Genomic DNA, 16263 nt, shown 5'->3' on the forward strand with positions numbered 1-16263 from the left:
AGTGATAATGCTGTGCCAAAGACTGTATACCAGTAATCCCTGATCAATGTCTTCTGGATGCAAATGAAAAATACTGGTGAAAACAGACTGTTCAGCGGGTCAAACAGGAAATGAAAACCCTGAGCCAAAGCAGCTTTACTTATAAATTCAGTATTAGCAGAGCTTTATCGCAAAAAACTAGTGAGCTGTGTTTTTAAAAAATAAAATAATTAAAAATTTAGGTTGTTAGACTTAATGTTACAGCATTTGCATAGATGGAACAAAAGGCAACACTGCTGAGCTTTCTGGGGAAGCAGCAAAGCACATGGCATGGATGTGTTCGACCCCTCTGAACTGCAGCAGTAGCTTGAAGTGCTCAACGCACCAACGTAGCAGCCTGGTGCTCATCCTGTGATGCATCCAGATGTTAACAGGAATTGCAGGCTTGGGCTGGCCTTGAACTTGATCCTAAATCTTGACGAAAGGGGAACAGGGCTGAGAAACTGCACAGATGCAGACCACCTTTTCAAAAGCAGCTTTAATCTTGTACCATAAAAAAAAACAAAACCCACTACATATTGGCTTCCATTGATTAGGATTTGCAGGTATGATGATTTTTAAGTTTTTGCAATATATTTACTGAATTATGCTGAATAAATGTAAGAAAAACAACCTTATATATTTGGAAAGAAGACTTTAATAGTGTTGTTATATAGAGTGTTGGCCAACTCAAGCGGGTCATCTTCTCTTACTGCCGCCATAATTTCCAGTATTTGTCTAAAAAAGAAAGATTGATATTAGAAGACTGAAACCCAGTACTGAATGTACTTCAGACTGCTGCATGTGTGTGTACAAGTCACCAAAATTAACCTGGAATAAAAACCTATGCTGAGAGCAGTAGGGCAGGGTGCTCAGATATGCAAATAGCTTCACTTTTAAGTCACTAACTGCCCTTTCCTTTACACTGAACACTGGTTGCTCACTGGTACAGATTCATCTTTGCTCTTTTGACTCTTGTTTGGAGGTAATTAAACAGCTTTCTGTTTCGAAGAAAGTGTCATTTTGTGGGTGTCTTTATCAATGGTCTTCATTTTTCAGACTAAAACTCATTAGCCTTTCAAGGCTAAAGCTGCACTATGAATAGACTGGTCTATGGCAAAGCTTAAATTCCAGATACAGTCTTATCTCAACACAGCTGCCAAAGTAACTTGCTCCTACTTCCCTGTTCTCTAGCTTAATTGTGATTAATGTGGTCAGATATTTGCCATAAACACTAAATGAGCATGGTCTTGATACAAGCCAGGAAAAGGAGGCAAAAGAAATGGGATGGATACTGTTAACCAAGCCACAAGCTCTTCTCTGCACTTATTTTCTTGATTTTGTATCAGTCTTTCTTAAAAAAAAGGAATATTCTCTACACTTCCTAAGATATGTCATACTTTAATTTTTCTAGCAGTAGAATGGAACTTCACAGTGAAGAGCAAGAATTTGAAGCTTGGTAGGGTTTGGTGGTTTTTGGATCTTGCCTCTAAACTGACGCAATAGCTAAACTTCTGTTTAATAAGGAAGAGAGAGGAGAAAAGGTTGCTCTTAATAATTGCTGGAATGCAGATCCAGAATTAGCAAAATGGTTTCTTGATTTAAGGGACTGTTACAAATGAGATGGGGTGAGATCAGGCCTACACAGAAATAAGTAACAAATACCAAAGAATTTCACCCTGGAATACTCCTGGTAGGGTTTACATATCTCTTCTCACTTGGATGCAGTAGAATGCCATGTGTTACTGTAACACTGTGTATGTGAAACTGCTGAAGGAGAAAAAAGGTTCTTGGGGCTAAAATTTTTTAAAAAATAGCTTCCAAGGGGAGTAGTGCAGTTCTAAATATATATATATATGAAGCAGAAATATCGCCATCAAAATTGAAAGGTGTCCAGCACCAGTAAAAGACAAGTGGAAAATTCCTCCTGCCAGTTGAGCTGTATTATAGTATATATGCCCTAAACATTAAATACTCTTTGTGGCCTGAGTAACTTTCTCTCACACCAGATTTTGCTACTTCAGAAGTCACAAGATATCAATTCTGTTATCATTCTTCATTTTTCTTAAGGTTTAACAGATTCTCAAGTTACTAATTTACAATTAGTACGGCTTATAATAAATGTTAAAGAGATGGTAATTTTGAAGTAAAGTTCAAACAAACAAGAATTTGTTTTATAAAGGAAAGCAAAAGCATTTTTGTACCAATCTAGGGCAGATTCTGTGCATTTCCAATTCTAGGGTTTCTGAAATAATCCCGTAAGCTACAACTAAGGCAGCAGACAAAGATGTGGGGATGTTGTTAACACACAGGCTTGCTGAAATAGTAACAGTAGAGGCCCTCTGCTTGTGATCAGAAAACTGTTTTCAGTTAATCTCTTCCCCCACTCCAAAATCACAGACTGACCCTAGAAAGTCTTAAAATAGCCCTTCCATGCTAACATGTGCTCTTCACATGTAAAAGGTGGATAAAACCAATTTCAAAGAGTATTACAATTGACCTAATTGGACAAAATGTATCTGAACACTAGGAGCTGCCACTATGTAAGCTTAAACTATGCTTTTAGCATCATCAGTGGTTTTCTAAGTTTCATCACGTCTCTCCAAAAGCAGAATTCCCTTCAGTTCTCAAACTTTAGAGACCTTGCTGATCCTTAGTACTACCCTGTGCAGTATTTCAAAAGTTAGTCTGAAATAGGGAATTCTGAAAACTCACGCATTTCATCTATCAGTGCTATTTAAAGCAGATAATTAAACATTTTCACTAAAACAGTACATTTTCCTGCTTTTCACACCTCTGTGGGGAACCAGAAAGGAGGTGTTTCTGTACTTTTCAGCTTTGTCCATAAGCCCCTGGAGTTTTCTTTCACTACTCTGTATGTTGGCTGCTGCCAGTCATATCTAAACTGGGCACAGCAGCAGAAGGAAGAAACAGCCCTGACCAAATGTATGTTGTGGCAGTTGGTGCCACAGGCCCTGTGACAGGAGCAGTGGCACAGGCACTGCTGGTGCCTCAACACTGTCCCCTCTGGGGGACTGTTCCCTGATCCTCAGGGCTGGATCAGTTTTAAAAATTACCTGAACAACTGAATGAAATGAATATTCAAGTCAGGTTATTTTACAGGGTTTAACCTCTTCTCCACTGTATCAAGTGAAAGGATAAAAACAGTACTGGTTTCACTTTCAGAGAGCTTTTTACATCCAAAATTGCTGAAGTGAGAAAATTAGGAGTTTGTAATTTTTTCCACAGCCTATAAAGCAAAACCTTGCACAAGTTTCAGTACATTTGGAATGAATTTCTATTTACTACATTACTAGTGAACTGATTCTTTTATATTTTTTTTCATGTGAGATTTGAGGTATTTTAAATAATAGTACAGTAGTACACTTACATTATGTGGCAGGGTTCATTTCTGTCCTTCAAGCAGTGCCCTTTTTCCCATTTCTTTTTTGTTGGAAATGTAGTTTTAATGTATTTTGATCCAGCGTGAGTATTTTTCACTCCACACCAAGGCGCATCTAGTTTCATATGAAAAAAAAGGAGTATGCAATTGTTTGAGAATAGCATGAGATAGTTTAATCAACTACTTCTACAGACAAAAGTTCTTGCAATCTTCTTCTAGCAGTGACTTCCAATTCAAAATGAAATTTAAGAGATTTGGACAATTTAACATCTTTACAGTCCTTGCATTTTTATACCATTACCTTCAGGATTTTACATTTGAAAAAAATCAGCAATAGTACACAGTACATAACACTAATTTCCCTTGACATGATAGAGATAGCCAGATACACTGCCTGCATTCCACAGAAATTTCCTGTATAACAGGTCTGTACTTCATGTGCAAATCAACTTAAGGATTTAGGCAGTTTGTGGTTTTCCTTTCTCAGATTCAGAAATTAAAATAAATTCTGTAACAGCCAGTTATTGATAACTGAAATAAACATGAAAAAAGAAAACATGGCATCCCTAGTCAGTCCATTAAAAATGACAGCTCAGGGGGCTGAAAGGGGAATTCAACCATTCTTCCACCTATTCCATTTAAAGAACAGTTGTTTCCAAATGCTGTTACTGCTGCCAGTGGCAAGCTCATAGCCATTTCCCTGTGCTTGGCACATCTCCAGCAAACTACATTTTAAAAGATATTCAAGCAGGATTCTGGTACATTTAAAAATCTGGGTTTGTCAATTTGTCCTTTTCATCTTCCTCTGCAATGTCAGGAACTGACACAGCAGCTTATTCCTTCCAGGAGAAGGCTGAAAAGGAGTATTTCTGGAGCCTGTAAACTGCTTTCCCAAGTGGAGAAACAGCCAGTCCTTTTCCTACTCTGAACTCCTTAGGTCTCGATTCTCCTTTATCATTGCTATACCAGCATATTTCATTGCCCAGCAGTGATGAAGTCACAAACTGAACAAGATACAAAATCTTACCAGTCTCTATCATTAATCGCTCACTAGGAATCGATTTCAGTGTTTCCAAGTTGGCTTCTGTTTTCAGTGAACTAGAAAATAAAGAGGTTAAAGAAAATATAAAACGTGTATAAAAGTAATTACTTTGCCTGTTGAAATGTTTTGGAGCAAAGGCAGCTTCAGAAATAATTTTGATAATGAGTAAGGTTTGCTTCGTTTCTTAACAATGCTGCCTGTAAATTCAAACTTGCAGAAAACAGCAATTTTTGAGTTACTGGGAGAAGCCATCTCACCCCAGTAAGCTGCTGAATCCCTGCCTGGGTGCCCGTCCTGGCCTGGTGACAGCCCCTGCGCCTCACAAAGTGGTGCTGGCTGGCACTGGGCCAGGTGACTGCTGAGAATTCTGGCTGCATAACCAGGAGATGCAGTGCTCAGGTTACATTTGCATTTCTCCTGAGTTTGACATGGCAGCTTAAAGTCAGGCTGTTTTTTAAAGACTCCTCAGGACTCCTTCCACGTTCAACAACCGTATTTTATTTACAAACAAGGATTGACTTGAGGGACAGTAGACTGGACCTAACACTAGATGAGCTCACTGAGCTGCAAGGTAAGAACTTTTTATGGCTAACAGGCTAATGAGAGTAATTCTAAATCTGTCAGATGATTAAGAGTCTAGTGAGCTTTGAAAGCTTGACCTCATTGTTTAAAAGAAAGCAATGAGTTCACTACAGCTGCCATTTTTGAACAGTTGTATTTCTTATAAAGAACTTACCAGCCATTTATTCCAATATAAAGATCCAAATCTATTAGAGCTGCTGCTTGTTCCTTTGTGCCATCAAAAGAATGTACCTAGAACATATATAAATATAGATGCACAGATACATACAAATATAAATGTGCTTTTATTAAAACTCCAATAATTTAAAAGTATGTATTAGTTTTTATGTGCCTCAAATACCTTTAACAGTATGCACTACACATCAGTACAAACATAAAGACGGGACATGGCTCAGCTGATTCTGAATTTGGGCAAAGTTCAGGCTGAAGTCACCTGAATACTGTACTGAAAGTGGTTACATGCTTTATTAGTGATAAATATGGGCAGAAAAGGCCTATCCAGAGATATTCTTTTGGCCCAGGAACTTCCTGTAGCTGAAAGCTAGGAGATCATACTCAGGAAATAATCCTGTGCATGATTAATTTTCACACTCTTTCCTCACTATTCCCTACAGGGCACTGTCAGGGACACCATAAGAGCAGCAGTTCGTTCTCCACAGATTTAGTCCACTGGAACTAGAGAGACAGTCTGTTTGGTCATTCCAGGGCCTGGAGAGCCAAGTGGAGGGTCACAGTTTAATGCATCTGGGAACTGCAGCTTCTCAGCCTCAGTAAAGAGCCTGTTTGCTCTGCTTCCCCATACTCTGAGGGGGACAGGCAGTTGCAGAGGATTCCTGCTCATTTCTCCCCTGGTTACAGGCTGTGCAGAAAAAAGAAAGGAAGGAAGGAAGGAAGGAGAGACTTTACAGCATTATGTAAGAGTGGAACATGCAAAGTACTGAGCATGGGCAAGGGTTTTGCGGTAAAAAAGGGCAAACCTGGGGACTGAGATATTCTTGTAGGAGGTGTGGTCTGATATTAGGATAGAATGATTCAAGCATTTATTACTTTTGGAAAACCCAGCCATAATGGAAACCTGAAAGAGCATTGCTGGACTTCCTTAACCATTTCACCCAAAGCTTTTCCTGTTATTGAATTAAAATTCTTGTTTTGAATTAAAAAACATGATCTGAATATCTAAAGACATAAAGTAATCAAAAGTTACATCTGGATCTAACTTAAAAGTGATATCTAACGTCAGAAGCAAATGTTTGAGGTTATGGCCTCCACTGGGAACATGCATCTAAATTATCTGTGGTCTGAATGCATTGCAGTTACAGACACTGACGAATTGGGAAAAGGCCAATGTCAATAATCAGGTGCTTAAACTGTCCTTCTAACAGGCCAAGAAAAACTGCTCACGTCAGCTGCAGAGCTTTTCTCAGCCTATCTTCTTACCTTGCAAAAAATTCTGTCGAATAAGCAATGGAAATAAAAATACTAGAAGGGACTGGAAAACTTACTGATTACTAATAACTTAATTCATGTAACAAGAAGCCCACACAGATTCCATGACAAACAAGAAATTGCATACTAGGCAACAATATTCACACACATGCTTGTAAAAATGAATGCTACACTGAAGTCCATACTTACCACCCCTCCTACAAATCTATCTCGGTTTCTTCTCATTATCTCTATGAAATAAATAAAAATGTAAGACAGCTTTATAACAGACAAAGGTGAAACATTTTCATATTCAGAATCTGTTCTGAATATGAAATTCTCAAACAAAACCCACCTAAAAATTCAGAATGTGAGTTTCTACAGTGGAGAAACATGGGCAGTTGCATCTGTTCTGACAAGTCAAACTGTTTCTCAAAATACCTGTAAAACAAAAATCACCTTTAAACAGAAACTCTGTGTAAGAGCAAATTAAGTCAGTAAAAGTTTTTTCCAGCTTCTGTCCTCCAGAACTAAACACAGAATTAATGGATTTGCCATTCAAAAGCTCCTGCCTGCCAAGGATTTAAAAGAAACTCTTTCCCATGGTATATTGCTGTAGCAGTGGTGTGTGCTGGAAGACAGGTTAGTGGCCAAGAGCATCAGTACTGCAGGAGCCACAATGTATGTATATGCTGAGCATGTGCTCTTGTGTAATGTAGGAGCTGGAGTTCAGGTTTATTTATTTATTTTTAGTGAAAGAGAAACTGACTGTTCTTTCCACAAAGTTTTGAAATGTCAGGAATGGGAGAGTGTGGATGACAGAGAGACCACTATTTCAAGGACTTAAAAAAGCAGTGAGGGATCACTATTTCTAAAGCCTCAAATGGCCAAAGCTGCACCAGAGCTGCTGACCTGGAAGCGACAATCCAGGGAGGGCAGTCTTTTCTCTCTTGGGGTGGAACAAATACCAATATTAGACATCACACTTCTGCCCCATTCTACCTATTATCTTCACCTTTTTCCATCCTCTCCTTTGTGTGCCTGCATCTTTTCCTTTTCACTCCTTTTTATCCTTCTCTTACCTTCTACTCTTAGAGTTGCCTTTGAAGGAGTGGGAACAGCAAGGCCCCATCCTACCAAGACACACTAAAACATGGGCAGGGGGAAGGTAACCAGGTAGCCGAGTTCCCCAATGCAGTTTCCAAAGGAAACTAATTAGCACTGAACTAACCTGTGCTTGTCATTTGCAGCTAGTTCTGCTCTGTGAGCATTACCACTGAACGTCTCTGCTGCCACCAGGCATGCAAATCACCAGTGCTCAGGAAACACAGTAGAGGAACTTAGGCCTGGCAAAAGGCCAACAGTGCCCAGGTGACTCAGTATCCACATGTAATTGGAAAGAGGATGTTATTTGGATGAGGCAGGAGAATAACACTGCCCGTCCCAGCAGGCTGGGGCTCTGTGCACATACTGGATTTCTTCAGGTGTTGCTGCTAAAAACAGTTCAGGGCACTGGGGAATTCCCATTTTCAGTTATCAGCCACATTTCAAAGGCAAACTTCAGTGACCACATACTGCTGTGTATGAGTCACATATCAATCAGGAGAAAGTGGCAGCAAACCATTAGTTTGATTTACCATTTTCCTAAAGAAACCCCAAACAAACAAAAAAAATGTGCAACTGGTCATTTCATTTCATGCCATTTTCACTATTTTTTGTATATTACAGGTTGATATTTCTCAGATCAAAGTTACCTTCCTTGTTAATCAATGCAAATCTTTGAGATAAAACAGGTGAAACAGAAATCAGCTGAAAACTGGCATGAAAATGAGAATTACACCTACTTTCAATCTTTGTCTAGACACCGTGCTTAGTTTAGCCTGTTTGACTAAATATAAATTAATTGCAACTCATGATTGCTCTTGTGGTTAAAGAGCTACAATTGCCTGATTTCTGGTGTGTTGGGTTTTTTTTTACCAGAATACTTGTTTCATATGGGAATAAGGTTTTAGAAACTGAGCTGCAAATAAGCACCCTAAGTAACCTAACTGGCCAATTTCAATCTAATTTTGAGAAGGGTAGTGGCCTTGAAAGTACAAAGTTTAGTGTCCTACAAATGAAAAGACAACTTAAGCTTCTTCCATTCCTAGCAACATTGAAGCCCAACACATGTTGCTCCTTGGCCTATCAAAGAGAAAGGGGAGGTGAAGTTATTGAAGAGAAAAAATAATAATAAAATAAAAATTTAAAAAACACAAACCCTAGAAAAACATGAAGAAACCAGATAAAGTGAACAGAATGATAACAAAATAATTCAGTAGGAAACTAAACCTGACCAGTTCCAGTGCTTAAGGAACAACCTTTTCTCTTGGGCAAATAGACTGTCACGGAACATATGCTGATTCTATGTTGCTTCTGGAAAAGTTTTGAGAATAGAGAAAAATTCCGAGAATAAAAATTCTTAGGAATGCTACAACAAAGGATCTTCATCTTTATTAGATTATCACCTTTACTAGCTTTTAAATCCAAGAAAAAGGATTGAAAATAATGTTCATTTTTTACAGGTGAAAATTATCCAAAAGAAAATGCAGCATAACTAATTAGAAAAATAATGATTAAGTATCAAAACAGAGGGCATGCTCCGATATTACCCCCTGGGAAACTACCATATTGCTTTTCTGTGGGGGATCTCTGCAGCTGCTTGTCAGCTATCCTTGTGACTGCTACACCTGAACTCCGGAGCAGCTGAAATCCAGTGAACTGCCTCCGTGCATTTCGCATTTCATCCCCCTTTGTTTAGTTCACTTATCAAGCCTGTCACCTCTTTCCTCAAAGCTCAGTTTCAGTGTACCCAATTAGAAGTCACTACTGGTCTTCAGCTGCAGTCTATTGATACTTTTATTTTTTTCTCCCAATAACATCAAGTCAGTAAGCATCTTAAAATCTGATACTCCATCAGTGTTCGTCAGAGAAAAGAAACAGGTTATGCTCCAAGGTGTGCTTTGCTGAACTTCATGTATGCTGAATTCTACCAGGAAAAAAAGTCCTGTTCCCTTTGCTGAGTATTTCACTGTAGCATTATGAAGAAATTAACTCCACCTCCTGCTAACATGTAGCAATTAGAAGAAAACACAACCAGCCACTGCCCCCCAGTGACTCGTTTACTCAGAACAGTAAGGTGCAAGTGCAATTCATTAATAACTTATTGATTATTTGAATTTACAATAATAATTACAACAATAATAATTACAGGTGATTATCTGAATTTATCACCTGTATCTTTCAAGGAGTTCCCTGTGTAGACAGAAGTTCTGCATACCAGAATGCAGGCTGATTTTAGGGGCCTTTTTCTTTCCATTAAGTATCTACGCCACATGTGTTACTTCAATGCACAGATCTCTCCACCTCCTGAGATTACCTTTATGATCATCTCTCACTTACCTGCTCCCAGCTAACACCTCCCTTACCAAAAGCTCATTTTTCCCCACTGCTGACTTATCTTTTTTGACAGTTCTGTTCCCTTCCCCATGCCGTTCATTCAACAACCTGATTCTTTCACATGCTACATTTGTTATTTTTCCCACAAGTCTCTTTGAGAATGGACATCTGCCACACCCAGAAATTCACAATTTCTGCTCAATTTTACAGAAAAAGACATGCTAAGTCAAGACCAGACAGGTAGCAAAATCTAGGGCATAGCACTACTTGAACGTAGGCATAATTCTTTAAAACTCCATTTCTGCCAAAAAAACCCCGGGCCCAATCCTGCAAATTGTAGGGTCTGTACCTGACACAATGTTATATGGTAGAGCACAAGATAGAAAACACTCCTGTAAATTGCTACAAGTCAATTCATAATCATCAAAAGTTTCTTACTTGAGTTGGATGTCCTTTGGGCAAAATTCTAACCTATCGAAATCTATGAATAGAAAGAACAAAATACCCATTTAGTATTTTAGGGTTTTTTTAGAATATGTCTAGAAAAACAAATATTGAAGTTCTAAAAGAACACTTACCTAAGCCACATTCTCCAACTGCTACTACCTTTGTCTTATTCTTTTCAATCAGATTTTTTAATTCAGATAAATACTGTTCGGGGCTACTCTGCTCAAATTCTCCACAGCGGGTAGGATGACAGCCAACTGTACTGTAAAACATGTCTAAGGCAAGAGAATATTAGGAGGTTTTAAGAAAAAAAAAAAGAAAATTTATCTAAAGTATAGACAATATCTGCATCTGGAGGGGTGCTTTATGCTCACAATTATTTTCTGTTTTTTTAACAGAAAACTCCCTTTGAACATCTTTATCTTGATAATAATTTTATGAGACAGATATTTTCTGCTTTAAAAATGTCAGACAGTGTCTCCAGTGGGGGGATGTGTGTGTCTTTTTAGTATACATTGCTTAGTGTACTTCAGAACTGCAATTTAAAGCTGGACTGCTGTGGTGGAGCAGCCCTCAATAAATCATACAATTGTTGAGGCTGGAAGAGACCTCTTGAGATCATTTAGAAACACATCTCATTCAACGTGCATCTGGTTATCCAAGCTCTAAGATCTGAAGAGAATGTGCAATTTCCCTCATGTGCCCCTACATAAACTGTTTCAGAATTTCCCAAGTCACATCTGCCTGATTTCCCAAGTATCTAATCTAGACTACCTTGCCAAAACTAACATTTCTGCTAAGTGCCTTTATGGATAATAGAAGAGCATGAGGGAAAGTTAAAACCAGGTAAGGCCCTGAGCAACTTGCCCTAATATTAAAGCCAGTCCTGCTTTCATGGAAGTGGGGAGGGAGACTGGGTTGGACCAGATTACCATCTGAGGTTCATTCAAACCAAAATTATTTTATGTTTCTGTTAGTAAACAGTACTTTAACATGTGGATTAGTTCAAACACATATTTAAGTCATAAGTGGAATGAAATTTGCCTCAAGAAAAAGAAGAGACATATTCTCTTCCACAGCAAGAAAGGAGAACCATAAAAAGAAAGATACCTCTCTTGATCAAGCTGATCATGACAGACTGGGAAGTAAAAAACAAACAAAAAGACAACAAAACCCAAGTATTTCACACCATATAAGCATTCTAGCTTATTTCTAGAATAGAGACTTATATCAATTTTTTTATTCCAGGAATTTCTTATAATTTCTATTTTTATCTAGAAATAGAAATTGCAGAAAAGAATTATTCCTTCCAATATCAGGGATCTACAGAGCAACACACAGAAACTCATATACAATGCATTCATCCCGTCTGAAATTTAATTTCTCCTTTTAATCTGAGATTCTGTAAACACCTCTGGGACAGATCCTTTTGAACTCTTAATTCTGAGAGAAGAGAAGGTTATATTTTTGACTGACAACACAAGTTTAATGTGAAAATACCATTTGTCTGTGCCAGCTGCAATGCATCTTTACTATCTTCTAGACTTCCACCTGTAATCAAAAACTTGAAAGAAGAAAAGTACTGTCAGTGTGTATGTTCTTTGAACATCAAACAGAATGTTTAAGAAAACACTCAGATACATGAAGAATCTTGACAGAGAACATCAGAAGACAATTACTAATATATATAACAAGATTTTGTAAATCAGCTACAAACCTCAGTGGCCCTCAGGAGCTAGTAAATACACTTGGTGTAAAAATCTGATTTTCTTTTCTAAATCAAGTATCTTCTATGCTAAGATTTTAAACCATTAAACAAACAAAATACTTATATCTGCAGCAATACTACCTTCATTAGACTCAAAAAACTATACTTGCATTCAAGAAATGATACTCAGAAACATTCTGTCTTACAGGTGGGGAAAATAAAGATTCCCAAACACCCAGAACAAGACATGAGTAAGTAAGTAATTAAACCAAAAAACAAGTCTGTATCAGAGTTGGGATTACAATTTTAAGAATTTCTGGCTCTGATCTTTTATTTTTACCTTAAGCTCAAAGTTATCACACCAGAATTGTTGCTCACAGTGCTTTTTTGAACCACCACTTACAGAATATCTCACCCTAGGTCCTAATAAATTATGAGTACGTCACTTTTGGACAACTCTTATCCCTACATATGCTGTACACCAGACTCAGTGAGCACCAGGCCAGACATTCCTGCAGGATGCTGCACGACTGACGGACACATCCCAACAGTATCACCAGAGAAATGTTAAGCTGAAAATGAATCAGTTAGATACAACACAGGGCAAAACTTCACAAAAAATTTACCATAAATCAGCAGCTATATGGAAAAATAAAAGTATTTTCCAATAAACACATCAAGCTTCTAGGCAAGTAGGAACAATCTGTGATGGAACAGGCTTCTGACACTGTACAGAGCAGTAGGAGGCCTGAAAACAGCTAAGGACAGGGAACTCCTGAATGCCACTTCTGAATCCACTGTGCATCTTGAAAAAGTTATGCAGCTAATCTATTTTTGATCACAAAATAGGAAAACTGCCATTTATTTTCAGAGAGTGGTATGAAAATTAAATAGCACTTACACAGCACATACAAAAATGACCTGGATTCTGTATTTGCTGCAGTGGGGTAACTTCTCCATCACTGGAGTTTTCTTTTTTTGTCTCCCAGTTCATTTCCCGCTCTTTTCAGATGAGAGTTTTTCAACAAACTCCCAAGAGGCTTGTTCCTCTTCTAGAGGAGCATTTATTTCTTTATTTCTAATCCAGCAGCCTTATTAGTGCAGTAGTACAGTTTGTGACAGTATGCACTGTATTCTATGTTAATTCATATTTTTGTCAACAATTAGTTTAGAGAGAGAGGGAGGGGCAGGCTGGAGTATTGTAACTGAAAGAGCAACTGAAAACACCAATTTCAAGTTCAGAGTTACAAACTCTCTCACATAATGGTGCTGCTTTAATACATGTAAGCCGGTATTAACCAGCAGACGTTCACGTGTCTCAACTGTAAGAGTTTATGGGCACTGCCAGCTCTTCTGCAGTTACCAATTTCATTTACCAACAGAAATATCTGAAGGATCTCAATCAGAACAGTTTGTGAGTTTTGATCTGCGGCAGTAACTGTTGATTAAGAATCACAGAATAATTAAGGTTGGAAAAGACCTCCAAGATCATCGAGTCCAACCTTTATCCGATCACCACCGTGTCAACTAAACCACAGCACTACGTGCCACATCCAGTCCTTTCTTGAATACCTTCAGGCATGGTGACTCCACTACTTCCCCATTACAAAGTTTAACAAACCTTTCCATGAAAAAATTCTTCCTGATGTCCAACCTGAACTTCCCCTGCACAGCCTGAAGCCATTTCATCTTGTCCTGTCACCGGTTGCCTGAGAGAAGAGGCTTTCAGGTAGTTGTGATACGGTTCCCCCCAGGCCTCCTTTTCTCCAGGCTAAACACCCCCGGCTCCCTCAGCCACTCCTCATGCAACTTACTCTCTAAGAGTCACATAAGATACCAGAAGAAAGGAATGGTTGCCCATAATACAACTAACATGGAAAACCGATTGCAGTAGCTCAGAAGTGAACACCTTTCTGTTGAAACTGTACAAAATAAATTCTACATACACATCACCATCATTAAATAGTCATCTAATGATCTGTGCAAAGACAACGCTCTGCACAGAACACTTTTGTTTTGTGCTACTGAAGGAAGTTATTGCATTTTCCATTGCAAATCCCAGAAACATTTGTTTTAGTAGGAGAGCACCAAAAAACCAAATATTAGAAAACAGTTTAAAATATTAATGCAATTTTATTATAAGAAATTACCTTTTTAATGCCAACTTCGACTGCTCGCTCTATCACATCCAGAAGGTCATCTGCAAAAATTCATAAAAATTATGTAAGTTGAACTTAAGGTTTTACAACATAATTTAACTACTTTTCAACTTTCATGCAGTCAGAATTCCTATCATTAAATCTTTAAAACATATTAGATTAATCTTTAGAAGACTATTAACAAAACACAGTAACTGGAGATCCAATTTAAATCCAAGAAGTCAACAGAAATTTTTCCACATACTTTAGGAGACTCTCAGTTTTTACATCTATATCTAAAGGCCATGAGAGCAGAAAACCCCCACATTATGATTAGTAACTACGATTCAGCAATGCAATACTTTGATAGGCTATTGTTCATAATCCCCACATCAGTTTTTCCACGCAATCCTAACATAAATAGATCAGCAATTGTCCATTTTGCTCCAGAAGCAGAGTTACCTGCATGACAGTTTAACAGCAATTAAGAGAATGTATTTTGCTTAGGACATCTAACCTGTTTTGTCACACTTTCTTCTTCGAGCTTTAGTAAATAAGCATCCAGTTCCTGAGGAGCAAAAAGAAACTCTAATCTCACGTTCTGACACATAAGAGGTTTCTATTTTAGCAAGAAGATTCCTGTCTTTCAGCAGATACAAAGAAAACATTGACCTTGATGTTTTTGTGTTCCTCTGTAGATTCCTCTGAACATAGGATCTGTGAGGTTAATACCAATATCTATGGAAAAACAAAGATAGAAATTAGAAGTTTTAGTGGCTCTACATTTTACTCTGAACATTAGTCAACTAGAGAAGACAACAGAAACTATCTCGATGGCCCCTGACCAGCACATTGACAGGCCGCATAAAGCTGAAGTTTACTTGCATAATTTGAGAACTTACTCCTTACGAGAAGTGACAGAAAAATTATATTTTGGCCTCTGTGCAACTCCAGACTTCTATGGGTGTATTAGGCACATAATCACCAAAGCAAACACACGTATACTGCTCATTGCAAATAAATCTGAAAATACAAATTTATGCAAACAAGCAGTAAGAAGGAAGGGAAAATGCAGCATCTCCCATACAATCTTCACATGGGCGAGAGCAGGAGCTGCAGAATGCCTCCTAACAGCTGCCTGTTCTCCCTCCTGCTGCCATCCCACGGCCGTCCCTCCCGGCAGCACTGACAGGATACCGACAGGACACTGCAATGCAGGTACTGCTGGAGCTGCCCCAGCCCAGCCCAGCTCTCCTTACTCAGCTCCCACGGCTTTCTCTGTGTTGCAGCCTCGCAGCCAAGGACTAAAGCACCGGCTCCAGGAACAGCCGCCCCTGCAGCTGCCAGAGCCCACATTCCCAGCCGGGATTCTAGCGAGAAGGGAGATTTTCCAAGGAAATATTAGGCTGTTCAGCCACATATAGAATTTCAGTATGAACCAACCAAGTTACGTACATGTTTCCTGTCGAATTTCCTAAGAATGTTAACATTTTCATCCAAGCCAGTTCCATACAATCCGAAACAACCAAGACTAATGCGCCAAAGCGGGACAGGCGACGAGGGGCGGCCGAACCCCCTCAAATTCGGGGGGAACAGAGGAATAGCAGCCCCAGTGCCCAGACACAGCACAAACCTTCCCAAACGCTTCCGGGGGGCTCCAAGGCCGCCGCATCCCGGCCCGGGACGCCTAGAGGGACCGCAGGAGGTGACAAGCCCTGGATGAAGGGCTGGGACGGGAGGTGACGAACCCTGGATGAGGGGCTGGGAGAAGCCCTGGATGAAGGACCGGGACAAGCCCTGGATGAGGAGCTGGGGCGGGAGGGGACAAACCCTGGATGCGGGGCTGGGACAAGCCCTGGCACTGCGCATCCTGAGCACTCTCCCGCTACGCGCGGCCCCTCACGGAGCGGGGCGGCGGCGGCCGCCTCAGCCTGGCACCAGGCGAGGAGCGGGGGGGTCCTGGGCCGCAGACACGGGGACAGAAACCCCCGCCCGTCCCGCCGCCCCCTCACCGATGAACTTGGCGCGGCTCATGGCGGCTCCGGGCGGCTCCGGCAGCAGC

At 39.6% G+C, this 16263-nt stretch overlaps 1 protein-coding gene across 1 annotated transcript; it reads right to left on the reverse strand.

The window, feature by feature from the left end:
- Window positions 1-498: 498 nt before the first annotated feature.
- TATDN1 (TatD DNase domain containing 1) lies at window positions 499-16259 on the reverse strand. Its single transcript, XM_027727006.2, has 12 exons — window positions 16214-16259; window positions 14874-14939; window positions 14214-14263; window positions 11856-11919; window positions 10487-10630; window positions 10347-10389; window positions 6826-6911; window positions 6681-6721; window positions 5200-5276; window positions 4449-4519; window positions 3410-3536; window positions 499-756 (listed from the first exon to the last, which is right to left on the reverse strand). Exons 1-12 carry the CDS (start codon window positions 16233-16235, stop codon window positions 654-656), a joined length of 894 nt encoding a protein of 297 aa, XP_027582807.1. The 5' UTR covers window positions 16236-16259; the 3' UTR covers window positions 499-653.
- Between the last annotated feature and the right edge of the window lie 4 nt (window positions 16260-16263).

Source organism: Pipra filicauda, unplaced genomic scaffold (genome assembly GCF_003945595.2).
Source record: "Pipra filicauda isolate LSUMZ 115617 unplaced genomic scaffold, ASM394559v2 scaffold25_size4600443_pilon, whole genome shotgun sequence".
Lineage (NCBI taxonomy): Eukaryota > Metazoa > Chordata > Aves > Passeriformes > Pipridae > Pipra > Pipra filicauda.